The 15,976-nt window shown below is 41.8% G+C and overlaps 1 protein-coding gene across 4 annotated transcripts in view; it reads right to left on the reverse strand.

The window, feature by feature from the left end:
• The window catches only part of LOC118386231 (radixin-like), a 61,473-nt gene that overhangs the window by 39,905 nt on the left and 5,592 nt on the right, over positions 1–15,976 (reverse strand). Inside the window, exons 1-3 of one of the 4 annotated variants that reach the window (XM_052522352.1) lie at positions 5,696–5,895; positions 3,220–3,313; positions 1,355–1,454 (exon numbers count right to left, since the gene is read on the reverse strand). In XM_052522352.1, the coding sequence (XP_052378312.1) occupies positions 1,355–1,454; positions 3,220–3,257 (138 nt within the window). In that variant the 5' untranslated portion in view covers positions 3,258–3,313; positions 5,696–5,895. Of the gene's footprint in view, positions 1–1,354; positions 1,455–3,219; positions 3,314–3,345; positions 3,365–5,695; positions 5,896–15,976 lie in introns of those variants that run through there. The other 3 variants (XM_035773785.2, XM_052522353.1, XM_052522351.1) reach the window with 3 other exon arrangements.

Raw genomic sequence — 15,976 nt, forward strand, 5'->3', positions numbered from 1 at the left:
GAGGGTGAGTTTTGTATCTGTCTGTGTGTGGAGTAAAAGGTGACAAGTACACACACACAACAAACAAGTACTCACACACACACACACACACACAAAGAGACAATGACAATGCTAAACAAGCAGAGCCTATGAGAATATTATTCAGCCCCTAGACTCCCTGCTGTGTCCTCCCATAGGTTGTGCCTCCAAATCTAGTTAACAAGGAAACCCTTTACAGCAGACAGAAAAACAGGCACACCTTTGGATACCTATTGAGTGATGTTAGAGGAATAATCCCCCATTAAAACGTGCACAGAAGAAAGGGTCCTACACAGAAAACCACTGATTTAATGGAGTGCCCCAGGCAATCGAGAGAGGCCAGAGGTCCCTATATCCACCCTTTTAAGAACACAACAGACCGGTCTGTCTGCCTCGCTCCCCAAAAACACACTGCACCCTGATGGAGGCATTATTTACTCTCACCATATCTTTTTGTGGAGTGTATCTGGAGGGGTCACTTAGAGAGAACCTCTTACAGTAAGTGCAGACAACAAATGACAGGCCACGGTAATACAATGCATTTAGTCCAACGATATGTTAACATATAAAAATGTCTGATTAACATCTTTCCCCTAAGGGCATCCTGGGGATTAGTTGGATAATGTATTGCCCAATCATCAAAATGTGAACAAAGGTCTCTCTCTCTCTCTATCAATCTCTTCCTCTCTCTCTCATTCCCTTTCAGTCTTTCACTTTCTATCCATCTCTTTGTCTCCCTCACTCTGAGTCTCTGTCTCCCTTTCTCTCTTTTGTTCCCCCTCTCTTTATCGCTGTGCTTTCCATCCCGTTATCTCCTCTTCCCCTATCCAAGAAGTGGAGGTGGCCCCATTCTAATTCCTCTCCAGTGTGTGTATGATGGAGTAGCCATGTCTGTAGAGTAGAGGGTTTACAGTGCTTATGTAAGATCTAGACCACAGGGAGACTGTCTGTCTGTCTGTCTGAGCCTGTTAGAGACACAAGAAGCCTGTGTGTGTTGCTCAACAGAGTAGAAAGAGGGCTTTGTGTTTTCTACAAACAGGTCTGAAGTGGGTAATCAGGACTGTGTTTGTACTTGGTGTGCATTTTTGTTTGTGTTTGTTTGGGGGAAGGGGTGTGCGTGCATATGTATGTGAGCATTTGTTACAGTTAGGTTAGATGTGTTTTAACAAGTGGCTGTGATTCCTGCATGGTTTGACTGATACTTTGTGACAAAGCCTCATGTGTTGAAGTGGAAAATAATCTCAAAACATAACCTGAACATTCACTTCTCCTGTGAATATTGTTATATTCCTATATACATCTTTATTTGTATCCTTTCTCCTGAGGTGAGTCTTACCGGTTTGGGCATCTTTCTCCTCTCTCCGGCCTTGCCCTTCCGCAGAGAAAATGCAAACAAAACGTCCTCCTCCTTGTTGCCTCGCTCTGGGCTCCACCGCCTGGAGGAGTGAGCAGAACCGTTACACACACACACACTGCTCAAAAAAATAAAGGGAACACTAAAATAACACATCCTAGATCTGAATGAATGTAATATTCTTATTAAATACTTTTTTCTTTACATAGTTGAATGTGCTGACAACAAAATCACACAAATTATCAATGGAAATCAAATTTATCAACCCATGGAGTCTCCTGAGGGATCTCCTCCCAGAACTGGACTAAAGTATCCGCAAACTCCTGGACAGTCTGTGGTGGATGGAGCGAGACATGATGTCCCAGATGTGCTCAATTGGATTCAGGTCTGGGGAACGGGCGGGCCAGTCCATAGCATCAATGCCTTCCTCTTGCAGGAACTGCTGACACACTCCAGCCACATGAGGTCTAGCATTGTCTTGCATTAGGAGAAACCCAGGGCCAACCACACCAGCATATGGTCTCACAAGGGGTCTGAGGATCTCATCTCGGTACCTAATGGCAGTCAGGCTACCTCTGGCGAGCACATGGAGGGCTGTGCGGCCCCCCAAAGAAATGCCACCCCACACCATGACTGACCCACCGCCAAACCGGTCATGCTGGAGGATGTTGCAGGCAGCAGAACGTTCTCCACGGCATCTCCAGCCTGTCACGTGCTCAGTGTGAACCTGCTTTCATCTGTGAAGAGCACAGGGCGCCAGTGGCGATTTGCCAATCTTGGTGTTGTCTGGCAAAAGAAAAACATCCTGCACGGTGTTGGGCTGTAAGCACAACCCCCACCTGTGGACGTCGGGCCCTCATACCACCCTCATGGAGTCTGTTACTGATCGTTTGAGCAGACATGCACATTTGTGGCCTGCTGGAGGTCATTTTGCAGGGCTTTGGCAGTGCTCCTCCTTGTACAAAGGCGGAGGTAGCGGTCCTGCTGCTGGGTTGTTGCCCTCCTACAGCCTCCTCCACGTCTCCTGATGTACTGGCCTGTCTCCTGGTAGCGCCTCCACGCTCTGGACACTACGCTGACAGACACAGCAAACCTTCTTGCCACAGCTCGCATTGATGTGCCATCCTGGATGTGCTGCACTACCTGAGCACTTGTGTGGGTTGTAGACTCACTCTCATGTTACCACTAGAGTTAAAGCACCGGCAGCATTCAAAAGTGACCAAAACATCAGCCAGGAAGCATAGGAACTGAGAAGTGGTCTGTGGTCACCACCTGCACAACCACTCCTTTATTGGGGGAGTCTTGCTAATTGCCTATAATTTCCACCTGTTGTCTATTCCATTTGCACAACAGCATGTGAAATTTGTCAATCAGTGTTGCTTCCTAAGTGGACAGTTTGATTTCACACAAGTGTGCTTGACTTGGAGTTACATTATGTTCCCTTTATTTTTTTGAGCAGTGTATAACAGAGACCCACATGGAAAGAAATACTACAGTTTACTATAGAATATTACAGTACTTACTATAGAATTATATAGTAAACTGTAGTATACTAAACTACACACTGTTGTAAATACTACAGTAATATCTGCAAAAACACAACTTTTTTGAACTATAGTAAATACTACAGTATTCAATTTGAATATACCCTGCCCGTTCCCTTTCCACATATCACCATGTGTGCCACCTGAGTGAGAAACTTACAGAAAAGTACATACCATACATTGTGTCCCTACAGGATATAGAAAATAGATGAACATCTGAACTATCTATTAAGACCCAAGTCCTACCTGCCTACAGGTTATGGGAAAAAAATATATATATTGACCTGTGACTTCACCACCCACCTCAGGGCAGCCATAACCTGTTGACTCGGTGAGGTCATAAACTAGCATCCGGTGCCAAACACAGGTACTCCCTGTTAAGCCAACTCACTCAAGCCTGCCGAGCAGAGAAAATATATAATGTGTTACCTGACCCCTCTATTCACCCAAAGCCGGAGGGTCACTCTCAAACGGATACAGCTTCCAGGTCACCATTCATCCAGAAACAATGAGGCTCTGCGCTACACACACACACACACACATATTATCTCTCCATTCCCTCTCTCTGCCTTTCTCCCCCTCTCTAATGCAATAGCTTAACAGAGCATGGCATATAGGGCTCATAAAATGAATGACATGCTTTACAGTAACAAGCCTCTCCCAGACACTGTCTGTGTACCCCTCACAAATCATGTTTCCCTCCTCTTTCACACTTTCACTGCAGTTGTACAAGCAAGAGCAAAGAGGTTGCTAAACACATGTGCCAGTGGGTTTAGTGTGCGTTTGTGGTGTGTGTGTGTGTGTTTACAGAGCTGATGGTAACATCTCCAGCTGTGGTGTGAATTACACTACAGAGGGCATACAGACAAATTATACGTAGCACCATTACAACAGCTGTGACAACAACTGTACTAGGCTCTCCTTATGAGGCATTTCAACTTCTGGAAAGTTGTAGGAAAGGCTCACATGAGTGACAACGTGTAAGGCCTAATTCAACCCCCTACTGATACAGCCATAGGAGAGCAGAGTCTGGTGAACCATCCCGTTCCTATTTAACCATAACACAGTGTTTTATTGTAATATCCTGTATTGCCTGGTTCATTTCCTGATTAATACAGTCCTTTGTTTCAGGGTTATCACGTTGGAATGACAGGGATGGGATTTCCCTGAGGCCGCTGGGAAACCAAATGCATCGCCAAGGTAACCAGATAGCATCAGTTTGTGACCCTGCCAGAGATGTCAGTCATGCTGGTTCAGAACACCCTGTACAGACTGTTACAGAGCAGGGCCTTATCTTTGCTACCTCTATAGGTTTACTGTACAACGATGTGTGAGGCGGCACACATTTGGAGGAAAAATTGTCTGACGTAAATTGAACACATTAAATACAAGTATACGATCAGTGTTGTGTTCAGTTGCATAACCATGAGAAAAAAGATGGTTATGTATAAATAGTAAATGTACTATAGTCTTCCAATATTCAACTGGAGGACAGTGTCCATGTCCAAGACTTCCGCAGGCACAGGATTATTCAACACACTATAGTACTGGAAGAAACATGAAACCTGCAGTAAAAAGGATCATGTTGGTAAATCCTTTCTTAAATGAGTTGTAACCATAGAGAATGATGGAGGCCTCTAGTGGTCAAAAGGCCATTTTAGCATGCGCATGATAGCTTCCAACATGCTTCCACTATTTTAAAGTAGTCAACGTAGTAAACTGGGTGGGAATTGCTATGTGGTGTAGCCTCAATGGTGCTGCCCATGCTGACACATTCTATAAATGGCACAGATAAAGATGAGTCCTCTATCTATTTCTATGGTTGTAACGCAGCCCCACAGGAGGGATGAACTGAGCAACAGGAGGGTTTGAGTGACAGGGACAATGGCCAATAAAATATGGTGTGCCACTGTGACAGGCCTAATTAAAAGCGTCATCATAGCATCTGTTTCTGCCAGATGGTTTTACAAGCACCGTTATATGCTGCCAGGTCGCGCAGTGGTGATGTTCAAGGTCATGTTTGCCCCCAAAAAAACATTAACCCATATTGTCCTTTGTAGAATCTAAAGTATTTGTCGCTGAGCAGAAACAAGTGGAATTTGAATTAAGCTACTACCACAAAACATGTCTAAAACCACAGAAAAACACTCCACTGGCCAGCTTGGGGAACTGGTCGCGAGAGTGCAAAATAGGCTACAATGTAACAAGAAACGGTTACAAATACTGCACACGTGTAATCGGCACCTGCAACAAACCGTTGTGTTTGTTATGCATCAAAGGAGGGCATGTCACAGTTGTCATGAAAACAAACCAGGTAGTAGCCTACTTTCATTCATCTCATATATTAAAAACATCCTAAATTAACACTGAACATTGAAAGCCTTATCCGTAGCCTAAAGTGAATTAAATGTAACGTTAAGGTGAATGGAAATGACCAATTAGTTTGATGCTCGGTCACAGACAACTGTAGTGACATTTAACTGGTAACTTAGAGAACTTTTGAAATGTTTAACACTTAAGTTGTTCTATGGTCGATGGCCCGTATGATCAGTAATGTCCTTGAATGAAACATTCAACATTATACCAAATGTTTTCACAATTACAAAAAGACGGGATTAATACCAATAGGCCTATACAGAGAGCACATATTATACTGGAGCGGGTTTATTTGGGAAACAAGTCTACATTACGACAGCTATGGTCGACACAGAGCAAATTCCCTTTATTCTGAGCTGTTTAGGAGCCACCAGTGAAAAAAATGCACCAGTTAAAAACTCACCTCAGTTGATGAACTGCGTTCTGAAAACGGTAAACTGTCCACCTGGTAGTCTACTTTAAATTCCACGCGACCAAAATAGACCGGGTTGTTTTCCGTTAGACACCCGGCTATGTATGACGCGACTGGGCCAGTTTCACCGCGGAGAAGGAGATGCAGTCAGTCAATATGGCCGTCGGACTTTTACGGTGCGGAGCGAGGCGTGGTTCATTGATGGAACACGCTCACTTAAAACTGGGTTGAGAGAGGAACATACACAAGCACAACGTAAATGTGATAAGAGTCAACTTCAAAATGTCCTGCCTTAACCTACAATAACCTGAAGGTAGCCCATAGAAAGATGGACTATAGACATTTAAAATGTTTCTAAACGACTAATGCTTTTATATAAGTTGTGTTGAGATCAGTTTCAACGCAGTGTTTCTATGAATCGCATTTTTCAAGGGAAAATGTCGTAAATGTATCTTTTAATTTAGGGTTTTCCGGGATAACATATGAGTGACTGCCAAGATATTCTTGTGAGGATGAGACTTTAGAAACATAAGACCTATCAATTTAGACACTGAAGTATTGTTGTTTTTCATGAATACATTACTGTATTACCAAGGAGGGTGTCAACAGGAAATGTGACTCACAGATTATGAACATGCTTCAACATAAAGCACATACTAATAATGAGGAAATATGACTGCAACCAGACTTCTCTATGTATCTAGGCCAAGACACCTGTCCTCATACCCTTCTGAGAATACAATAAGCCTACATTTAATGCGCATATTTCAAACATGTCCTGGTTTACACACACTCTTCTCCCAATCACACAGTCTCAATTCAATTCAAATGGGCTTTGTTGGCATGGGAAACATGTTTACATTGCCAAAGCAAGTGAAATAAACAATAAACAAAACAAAACATAAACAACAAAAAGAAATGTACAGTAAACATTGCATTCAAACGTTTCAAAAAGATGAAGAAGTTTTAAAGGTTATATTAGCAGCTATGTACAGTGTTTTTAACAATGTGCAAATAGTTGTAGTACTAATAAATATTTGTTTTATTTACAATGTTTGTGCTCCACTGGTTGTCCTGTTTTCATGGCAATGGGTCACAAATCTTGCTGCTGTGATTGCACATTGCGGTATTTCGCCTAACAGATATATTGTAGGAGTTTATCAATGTTTCATTTGTTTTCAAATCCTTTGTGGGTCTGTGTGATCTGTGGGAAATACAGTGCATTCGGAAAGAATTCAGACCCCTTCAGTTTTTCCACAGTTTTTTTGTCCTGTTACAGCCTTATTCTAAAATAGATCAAATATATTTTTCCTTCATCAATCTATACACAATACCCCATAATAACAATGTGAAAACAGATTTTTTTTTAATGTTTTCAAATGTATGAAAAAATACCTTAATTTCATCCCATCACAAATAATTTAATATTCAAACATTTAAATTGAACAACAATTCCATGTGAATCCAGGATATAAAGTGTTTTCAAATGTCCTTTGCTATGAGACATGAATTTGAGCTCAGAGCTCAATGTTTCCATTGATTATCCTTTAGATGTTTCTACAACTTGATTGGAGTTCACCTGTGGTAAATTCAATTGAATGGACATGATTTGGAAAGTCACAAAACTGTCTATATAAGGTCCCACAGTTGACAGTGCATGTCAGAGCAAAAACCAAGTCATAAGGTTGAAACAATTATGCGTAGCGCTCCGAGACAGGATTGTGTCGAGCCACAGATCTGGGGAAGGGTACCAAAGAATGTCTGCAGCATCGAAGGTCCCCAGGAACACAGTGGGCTCCATCATTCTTAAATGGAAGAAGTTTGGAACCACCAAGACTCTTCCTAGAGCTGGCTGCCCAGCCAAACCGAGCAATTGAGGGAGAAGGTCCTTGGTCAGGGAGGTGACCAAGAATCCGATGGTCACTCTGACAGAGCTCCAGAGTTACACGGTGGCGATGGTCGAACCTTCCAGAAGGACAAGAAACAACATTTTCTGGTCTGATGAAACCAAGATTTAACTCTTTGGCCTGAATGCCAAGCATCACGTCTGGAGGAAACCAGGCACTGCTCATCACCTGGCCAATACCATCCCTATGGTGAAGCATGGTGATGGCAGCATCATGCTGCAGGGATGTTTTTCAGCATCAGGAACTGGGAGACTGGTCAGGATTGAGGGAAAGATGAACAGAGAAAAGTATAGAGAGATCCTTGATGAAAACCTGCTCCAGACCGCTCAGGACCTCAGACTGGGTTGAAGGTTCACCTTCCAACAGGACAACGACCCTAAGCACACAGTCAAGACAACGCAGAAATGGCTTTGGGACAAGTCTCTGAATGTCATTGAGTAACCCAGCCAGAGCCTGGACTTGAACCTGATCAAACATTTCTGGAGACACCTGAAAATAGACAAAAATAGGTGTGCCAAGCTTGTAGCGTCATACTCATTCTCCATTCATCTTTCCCTCAGTCCTTTACAGAAATTAAGCACAGAGCAGGATGGATGAAGCTAAGAGGGGTTACTTTGCTGAGAAAATAATTGAAAACAAAAATGACCCTAAAAAGCTTTGGAAATCATTTAAGGAACTAGGCTGTAGTAGCACTACCAAAAACAAACTAAACAGTGTTGGACTGAACATCAAAGGGGAGATGGTATATAAAAAAGCAGAGGTTTCCAATTAATTCAATTCTTTTTTTTTTACTTCTGTTGCCAGCAAGCTGGTTAGCAAGCTGCCCACCAGTTCTCGTTTGTATGGAAGCAACCAAGTCAATAATTATTATGTAGAGTTAGGGGTTCAAACTCTTTTTCTTTTGCAAAGATAGCAACAGCCAAAATAGTCAGTATGCTGGCAGAGCGTAAGTGCTCCAAAGCCAGAGGCCTGGATAATATTCCTGCAAGGTTTCTAATAGATTCTGCTGAGCAAATTGGCCCTTGTATTAAGCATATTGTTAATCTCTCTCTTGAACAAGGCACCTTTCCCAGGTACATAAAACAAGCTAAAGTTATACCTCTGTATAAGAAGGGGATAAAGTCTGACCCTGGGACTTATAGGCCTGTATCACTCCTCTGTGTAACACCAAAGATCCTGGAGAGAATTGTACATGAGAAAATGTATGAATATGTTGACAAACAGGGTCTAATGTATGATTTTCAGTCGGGTTTTAGAAAAACATACTCCACTGATTCATGTCTACTTTACTTGGGCCTCTGCTGTTTTTATTGTATATTAAGGATATGAAAGATGCTTGTTCTTGCCGTCTTTTTCTTTATGCGGATGACTCTACACTTCTGGTGTCTCACAAAAGTTAAACTATGATGGAGAGCATACTTAGCACAGAGCTTACTAACATTAGCAAATGGCTTGGAGATATTACGCTTTCTCTGCACTTATGGAAAACTGAAGCAATTATTTTGGGATCCAGACCTAAATTGTGTAGGTTGTCTGAAATCAGAGTGGAGTTAGGGGGTGAGGTGCTGACTACTAAAACCTCTGTTAGCTACTTGGGATGTACCCTTGATGGAAGCTTGGGAGGTGTGAGCATGGCCATTAAGATGCTCGGAAGGTTAATGCCAGGACTAAGTTTTGGGCTAGAAAGTCCAAGCTGCTTGATAAGGACTCCATGAAAGTGCTAGCTACTGCCCTCATTCAATGCCATTTTGACTATGCTAGTACTTCCTGGTTTGGGGGCTTATCTAAACTTATGAAGGGGAAGCTCCAGATAGCCCAGAATAAGTTGATCAGGGTAGTATTGAAGGTGAGTCCACGTACTTATATAGGCAGGAGCTGCTTTCAGGAACTAAACTGGCTGCCTGTTGAGGCTAGGTTGTCCCAAATTAGACTAGGTTTGGTTTACAGGAGTATTTATGGTCCTACGCCCAGATATTTAAGTGTTTACTTTCCTCGTGTTAGGGATGCACACAATCACAGCACCAGATCAGGTGTTGCTGATGTGTGCTTATACAGGTTCAGGAGTAATGCTGGGAAAGGTACTTTTTTGTATACTGGAGCCTCAGAATGGAATGAGTTGCCTCTGCCTATAAATACAACGTCCTCTTTGGACAGCTTTAAAAAATAAAATAAAAATATGTTTTGTGTCCTCTGTGCCCATATGAATAACCCCTATGATGTAACTGGAATGATGAGATAGATGTTCTTCTGTTTTTGTTTTATTATTTCACTGCCATATTGTGTTCTATCTTGTCGAGCCATCTTGTCTCAAGAGGACCGCAATGGAAATAAGTCCCAGACTTTAATGTGTGTTATCCTCAATGATTTTAAATGGTCGAATTAATAAACTAAACTAAAACTAAACAAGAGGACTCAAGGCTGTAAACACTGCAAAAGGTGTTTCAACAAAGTACTGAGTAAAGGGTCTGAATACTTAAATTACCAGTCAAAAGTTTGGACACACCTACTCATTCAAGGCTTTTTCTATATTTTTACTATTTTCTACATTGTATAATAATAGTGAAGACATCAAAATTATGAAAAAACACATGGAATCATGGGTACTATTTAATGAAGCTCCAAGTTGAGGACTTGTGAGGCATCGGTCTCACAAACTGGACACTCTAATGTACTTGTCCTCTTGCTCCGTTGTGCACCGGGGCCTCCCACCCCTCTTTCTATTCTGGTTAGAGACAGTTTGCGCTGTTCTGTGAAGGGAGTGGTACACAGCGTCATACGAGATCTTCAGTTTCTTAGTAATTTCTCGCATGGAACAGCCTTAATTTCTCAGAACAAAAATAGACTGACGAGTTTCAGAGAAAGTTCTTTGTTTCTAGCCATTTTGAGCCTGTAATTGAACCCACAAATGCTGATGCTCCAGATACTCAACTAGTCTAAAGAGGGCCAGTTGTATTGCTTCTTTAATTAGCACAATGGTTTTCAGCTGTGCTAACATAATTACAAAATGTTTTTCGAATGATCAATTATCCTTTTAAAATGATAACTTGGATTAGCTAACACGGCGCGTCATTGGAACACAGAAGTGATGGTTGATGATAATGGGCCTCTGTACGTCTGTGTAGACATTCCATAAAACATCTGATGTTTCCTGCTACAATAGTCATTTACAACATTAACAATGTATACACAATGTATGCATTTCTGATCGATGTGATGTTATTTTAATGGCCAACAAAAATAGCTTTTCTTTCAAAAACAAGGACATTTCTAAGTGACCCCAAACTTTTGAACGGTAGTGTATATTTTATATTTGAGATTCTTCAAATAGCCACCCTTTGCCTTGATGACAGCTTTGCACACACTTGGCAATCTCTCAACCAGCTTCATGATGTAGTCACCTAGAATGCATTTCAATGAACAGGTGTGCCTTGTTAAAAGTTCATTTGTGGAATTTCTTTCCTTCTTAATGCGTTTGGGCCAATCATTTGTGTTGTGACAAGGTAGAGGTGGTATACAGAAGATAGCCCTATTTAGTAAAAGACCAAGTCCATATTATGGCATGAACCGCTCATATTAGCGAAATGACAGTTCATTATTTAGACATGAAGTTCAGTCAATACGGAACATTTCAAGAACTTTGAATGTTTTTTCAAGTGCAGTCGCAAGAACCATCAAGCGCTATGATGAGACTGGCTCTCATGAGGATGCCAGAGGAAAGGAAGACCCAGAGTTACCTCTGCTGCAGAGGATAAGTTCATAAGAGTTACCAGCCTCAGAAATTGCAGCCCAAATAAATGCTTCACAGAGTTCAAGCAACAGACACATCTCATCATCAACTGTTCAGAGGAGACTGTGTGAATCAGGTCTTCATGGTTGAATTGCTGCAAAGAAACCACTGCTAAAGGACACCAATAAGAAGAGACTTTCTTGGGCCAAGAAACACGAGCAATGGACATTAGAACAGTGGAAATCTTTCCTTTGGTCTGAGTCCAAATTTGAGATTTTTTGTTCCAAAGGCTTGTCTTTGTGAGATGCAGAGTAGGTATACGGATAAACTCCACGTGTGGCTCCCACCGTGAAGCATGGAGGAGGAGGTGTGATGGTGTGGGGGTGCTTTGATGTTGACACTGTCTGTGATTAATTTAACCAGCATGCCTACCACAGCATGCTGCAGGATACTCCATCCCATCTGGTTTGTGCTTAGTGGGACTATCATTTATTTTTCAACAGGACACAACTACAGGCTGTGTAAGGGCTATTTGACCATGAAGGAGAGTGATGGAATGCTTCATCAGATGACCTGGCCACAACCCAATTGAGATGATTTGGGATGAGTTGGACCGCAGAGTGAAGGAAAAGCAGCCAACAAGTGCTCAGCATATTTGTGAGCTCCTTCAAGACTGTTGGTATTAATCTGGATGAGAGAAGTTGTCATCAAGACAAAGGATGACTACTTTGAAGAATCTCAAATATAAACTATATTTTGATTTGTTTAACACTTTTTTGGGTAACTATAAGATTCCATATGTGTTATTTCATAGTTAATTCTACAATGTCGAAAATAATACAATTTGAATTTGTGGGGAATTTGTGGGGTTTTGTTTGTCCAACCGCCTCTTGAGGATTGACCACAAGTTCTCAATGGGATTAAGGTCTGGGGAGTTTCCTGGCCATGGACCCATAATATCGATGTTTTGTTACCCGAGACACTTAGTTATCACTTTTGCCTTATAGCAAGGTGCTCCATCCTGCTGGAAAAGGCATTGTTCGTCACCAAACTGTTCCTGGATGGTTGGGAGAAGTTGCTCTCGGAGGATGTGTTGGTACCATCCTTTATTCATAACTGTGTTCTTAGGCAAAATTGTGAGTGAGCCCACTCCCTTGGCTGAGAAGCAACCCCACACATAAATGGTCACAGGATGCTTTACTGTTTGTATGACACAGGGCTGATGGTAGCGCTCACCTTGTCTTCTCCGGGACAAGCTTTTTTTCCCGGATGCCTCAAACAATCGGAAAGGGGATTCATCAGAGTAAATGACTTTTCCACAGTCCTCAGTAGTCCAATCCCTGTACCTTTTGCAAAATATCAGGCTGTCCCTGATGTTTTTCCTGGAGATAAGTGGCTTCTTTGCTGCCTTTCTTGACACCAGGCCATCCTCCAAAAGTCTTCGCCTCACTGTGCGTACAGATGCACTCACACCTGCCTGCTGCCATTCCTGAGCAAGCTCTGTACTGGTGGTGCCCCGATCCCGCAGCTGAATCAAATTTAGGAGACGGTCCTGACGCTTGCTGGACTTTCTTGAGTGCCCTGAAGCCTTCTTCACAACAATTGAACCTCTCTCCTTGAAGTTCTTGATGACCCGATAAATGGTTGATTTAGGTGCAATGTTACTGGCAGCAATATCCTTGCCTGTGAAGCCCTTTTTGTGCAAAGCAATGATGACGGCACGTGTTTCCTTGCAGGTAACCATGGTTGACAGAGGAAGAACAATGATTCCAAGCACCGCCCTCCTTTTGAAGCTTCCAGTCTGTTATTCGAACTCAATCAGCATGACAGAGTGATCTCCAGCCTTGTCCTCATCAACACTCACACCTGTGTCAACGAGAGAATCACTGACATGTCAGCTGGTCCTTTTGTGGCAGGGCTGAAATGCAGTGGAAATGTTTTTTGGGGGGATTCAGTTCATTTGCATGGCAAAGAGGGAATTTGCAATTAATTACAATTAATCTGATCCCTCTTCATAACATTCTGGAGTATATGTAAATTGCCATCATACAAACTGAGGCAGCAGACTTTGAAAATGTATATTTGTGTCATTTTCAACTTTTGGCCATGACTATGTAAATCTGATATTTAATTTTATTAATATTTAAAAAATGTAATAAAAATGTTTTTGCTTTGTCATTATGGGCTATTGTGTGTAGATTGAGCTGGAAAAAAATAATTTCATCAATTTTAGAGTAAGGCTGTAACATAACAAAATGTCGAAAAAGTCAAGAGGTCTGAATACTTTCAGAATTCACTGTATGTGTCTCTAATATGGTCATACCTTTGGCAGGAGATAAGGGCAGCTCAGTTTCCACCTGATTTTGTGGGCAGAGCCAGGTCTGCCTATGGTGGCCTCTCTCAATAGCAAGGTTATACTCACTGTCTGTACATGGTCAGGGATTTTCTTAATTTTGGGTCTGTCACAGTGGTCAGGTATTCTGCTACTGTGTATTCTCTATTTTGGGCCAGATAGCATTCCGGTTAGCTTGTTTTTTTTCTGTGTCAAAAAGTAATATTTTTGTTTTTTTCATAATTGGCTTGGGTCTAATTGTGTTGCTGTCATGGGGCTCTGTGTGGTCTGTTTGTGAACAGAGCCCCAGAACCAGCTGGCTTAGGGGACTCTTTAGGTTAATTTCTCTGTAGTTGAGGGCTTTGTGTGGGCATTGCTTTCTTTTGGGTAGTTGTAGAATTTAACAGCTCTTCTGGATTTTGATCATTAGCGGGTATAGTCCTAATTCTGCTGTACATGCATTGTTTGGGATTTTGAGTTGTACATGAAGGATATTTTTGCAGAATTCTGCATGCAGAGTCTCTATTGGGTGTTTGTCCAATTTTGTGATTTCTTGGTTGTTGAATGGACTCCAGACCTCACAACCATAGAGAGCAATACGTTATATTTTAGCCAGATCATAATTGGGATGTCAAGTTGTACAGTATGTTCCTTTTTGATGGCAAAGAAAGCCCTTCTTGCCTTGTCTCTTAGATCGTTCACAGCCTTGTGGAAGTTACCTGTGGTGTTGAGGTTTAGGCCAAGGTAGGTTTAATTCTTTGTGTACTCTAGGGCAACTGTGTCTAAATTGAATTTGTATTTGTTATCATGGAAACTGGACCTTTTTTCACATATAGTCTACACATTCTCATTGTTAGTCCGTCTCTGTTTACTGACGGTCCCTCACACTCCCACCACATCGTAACTGTCCCCATTCTGTATCGATGACCTAACTACTGATGTGGTTACTTTACACTCCATTACCACAGCCGTATTATGTGACTCAGTCTGTTTCTGACTCATTCATTATCTCAGTTTGTAGCTTGGCATCACTAGGCTACTTTGACATCACTAACTCCCAATACCAACTGCACTATTGTCATCTATTGGGAATTCATGGCAATGTCATCCTACACTTCAGGTAGGCACTGCAGGGGAGAGCTACTGTAGCTGTCTATTGTGGTTGGTAATTTGTCAAAGAGATGAGAAGGAATTGAGTTCTTGCTCTCTTTCTCACTCTGCCTCTCCTTCTACCTCTCTCTCACTGGCTCATGATCTCTCTTGCTTTTCAGCTTTTTTTGTTATTTTTTGTTTGCGCTCTTCTTATTAATCAAATTGTATTTGTCACATGCTCCGTATACCACAGGTGTATACTTTACAGTGAAATCCTTACTTATGAGCCTTTTTTCACTAATTGTAAAACTGTTCTGAGTTTAGATTAACATCTATCCCTACGGCCATGAGCCAGACTCTTCTCATTGACTCAGTGAGGTTATTATGTCTGGGAGAATCTGATTCCATTCAAATCTTGTGGACACCACAACAATCCACTGAATGTTCTTAGTGCAGTGGCCTCACTATTGGATTGTAGCTCAGTGTGTCAATATACAGTAGCCTACATCTATAATGAAATCTCTGCATTATACTTCTATGATGATGAAAGCTATGCATTGTTGCATGTATAAGACATCGGACTATAATATTGTATACTCTAGTCAAAGTATAATGACAAAGACATGAGGTGTATCTGTAATTTTTAGACATCTCAGCTGCAGTCCCTGGTAATTGTCTAGTCTTTTTATAGTATTGGGACATGGGGTGTGGCAAAGGGGAGTACAATCCCTCTCTAATCTGTCCCTGATCTTTGATTAATCTGTCCTCTCCTCCCCCATCCACTCACTCAGTCTTCTGATTTACCTCAGTAGGTAGAAAGCTACCCCTAGACACTGACCTCTGGTCAGTTTAGCAATTTCCACCTGATAGTTAAATGTGGGATTAGATGAGGGTAAACTGATTCTAGATCTGTGCCTATGGGCAAATTCTATCCAAAGTATAACGCTAATGCGCAGTCTTACTGTATAAATTGACCTGAGGATTAATTGTTATTTAAACTGAAATCAAGGTTGCATAAGTGAGTTTAGCAAGTCTATGATAAAGTAAAGTCAAGTAAGTGCTTTGTGATGGGATTCATTGATGTAGGCCTACAGTAAGTCGATTATATGGGTGGTAGCTGGTTATGAGTATTGTGAGACCATGGGGCTGAGGCCAGTGTGGGGGAACAAGCCAAGATCTATGATCCTATTACTGAAGTGCAGACAGGAACAGGA

The sequence above is a fragment of the Oncorhynchus keta genome, chromosome 7, assembly GCF_023373465.1.
Source record: "Oncorhynchus keta strain PuntledgeMale-10-30-2019 chromosome 7, Oket_V2, whole genome shotgun sequence".
NCBI lineage: Eukaryota > Metazoa > Chordata > Actinopteri > Salmoniformes > Salmonidae > Oncorhynchus > Oncorhynchus keta.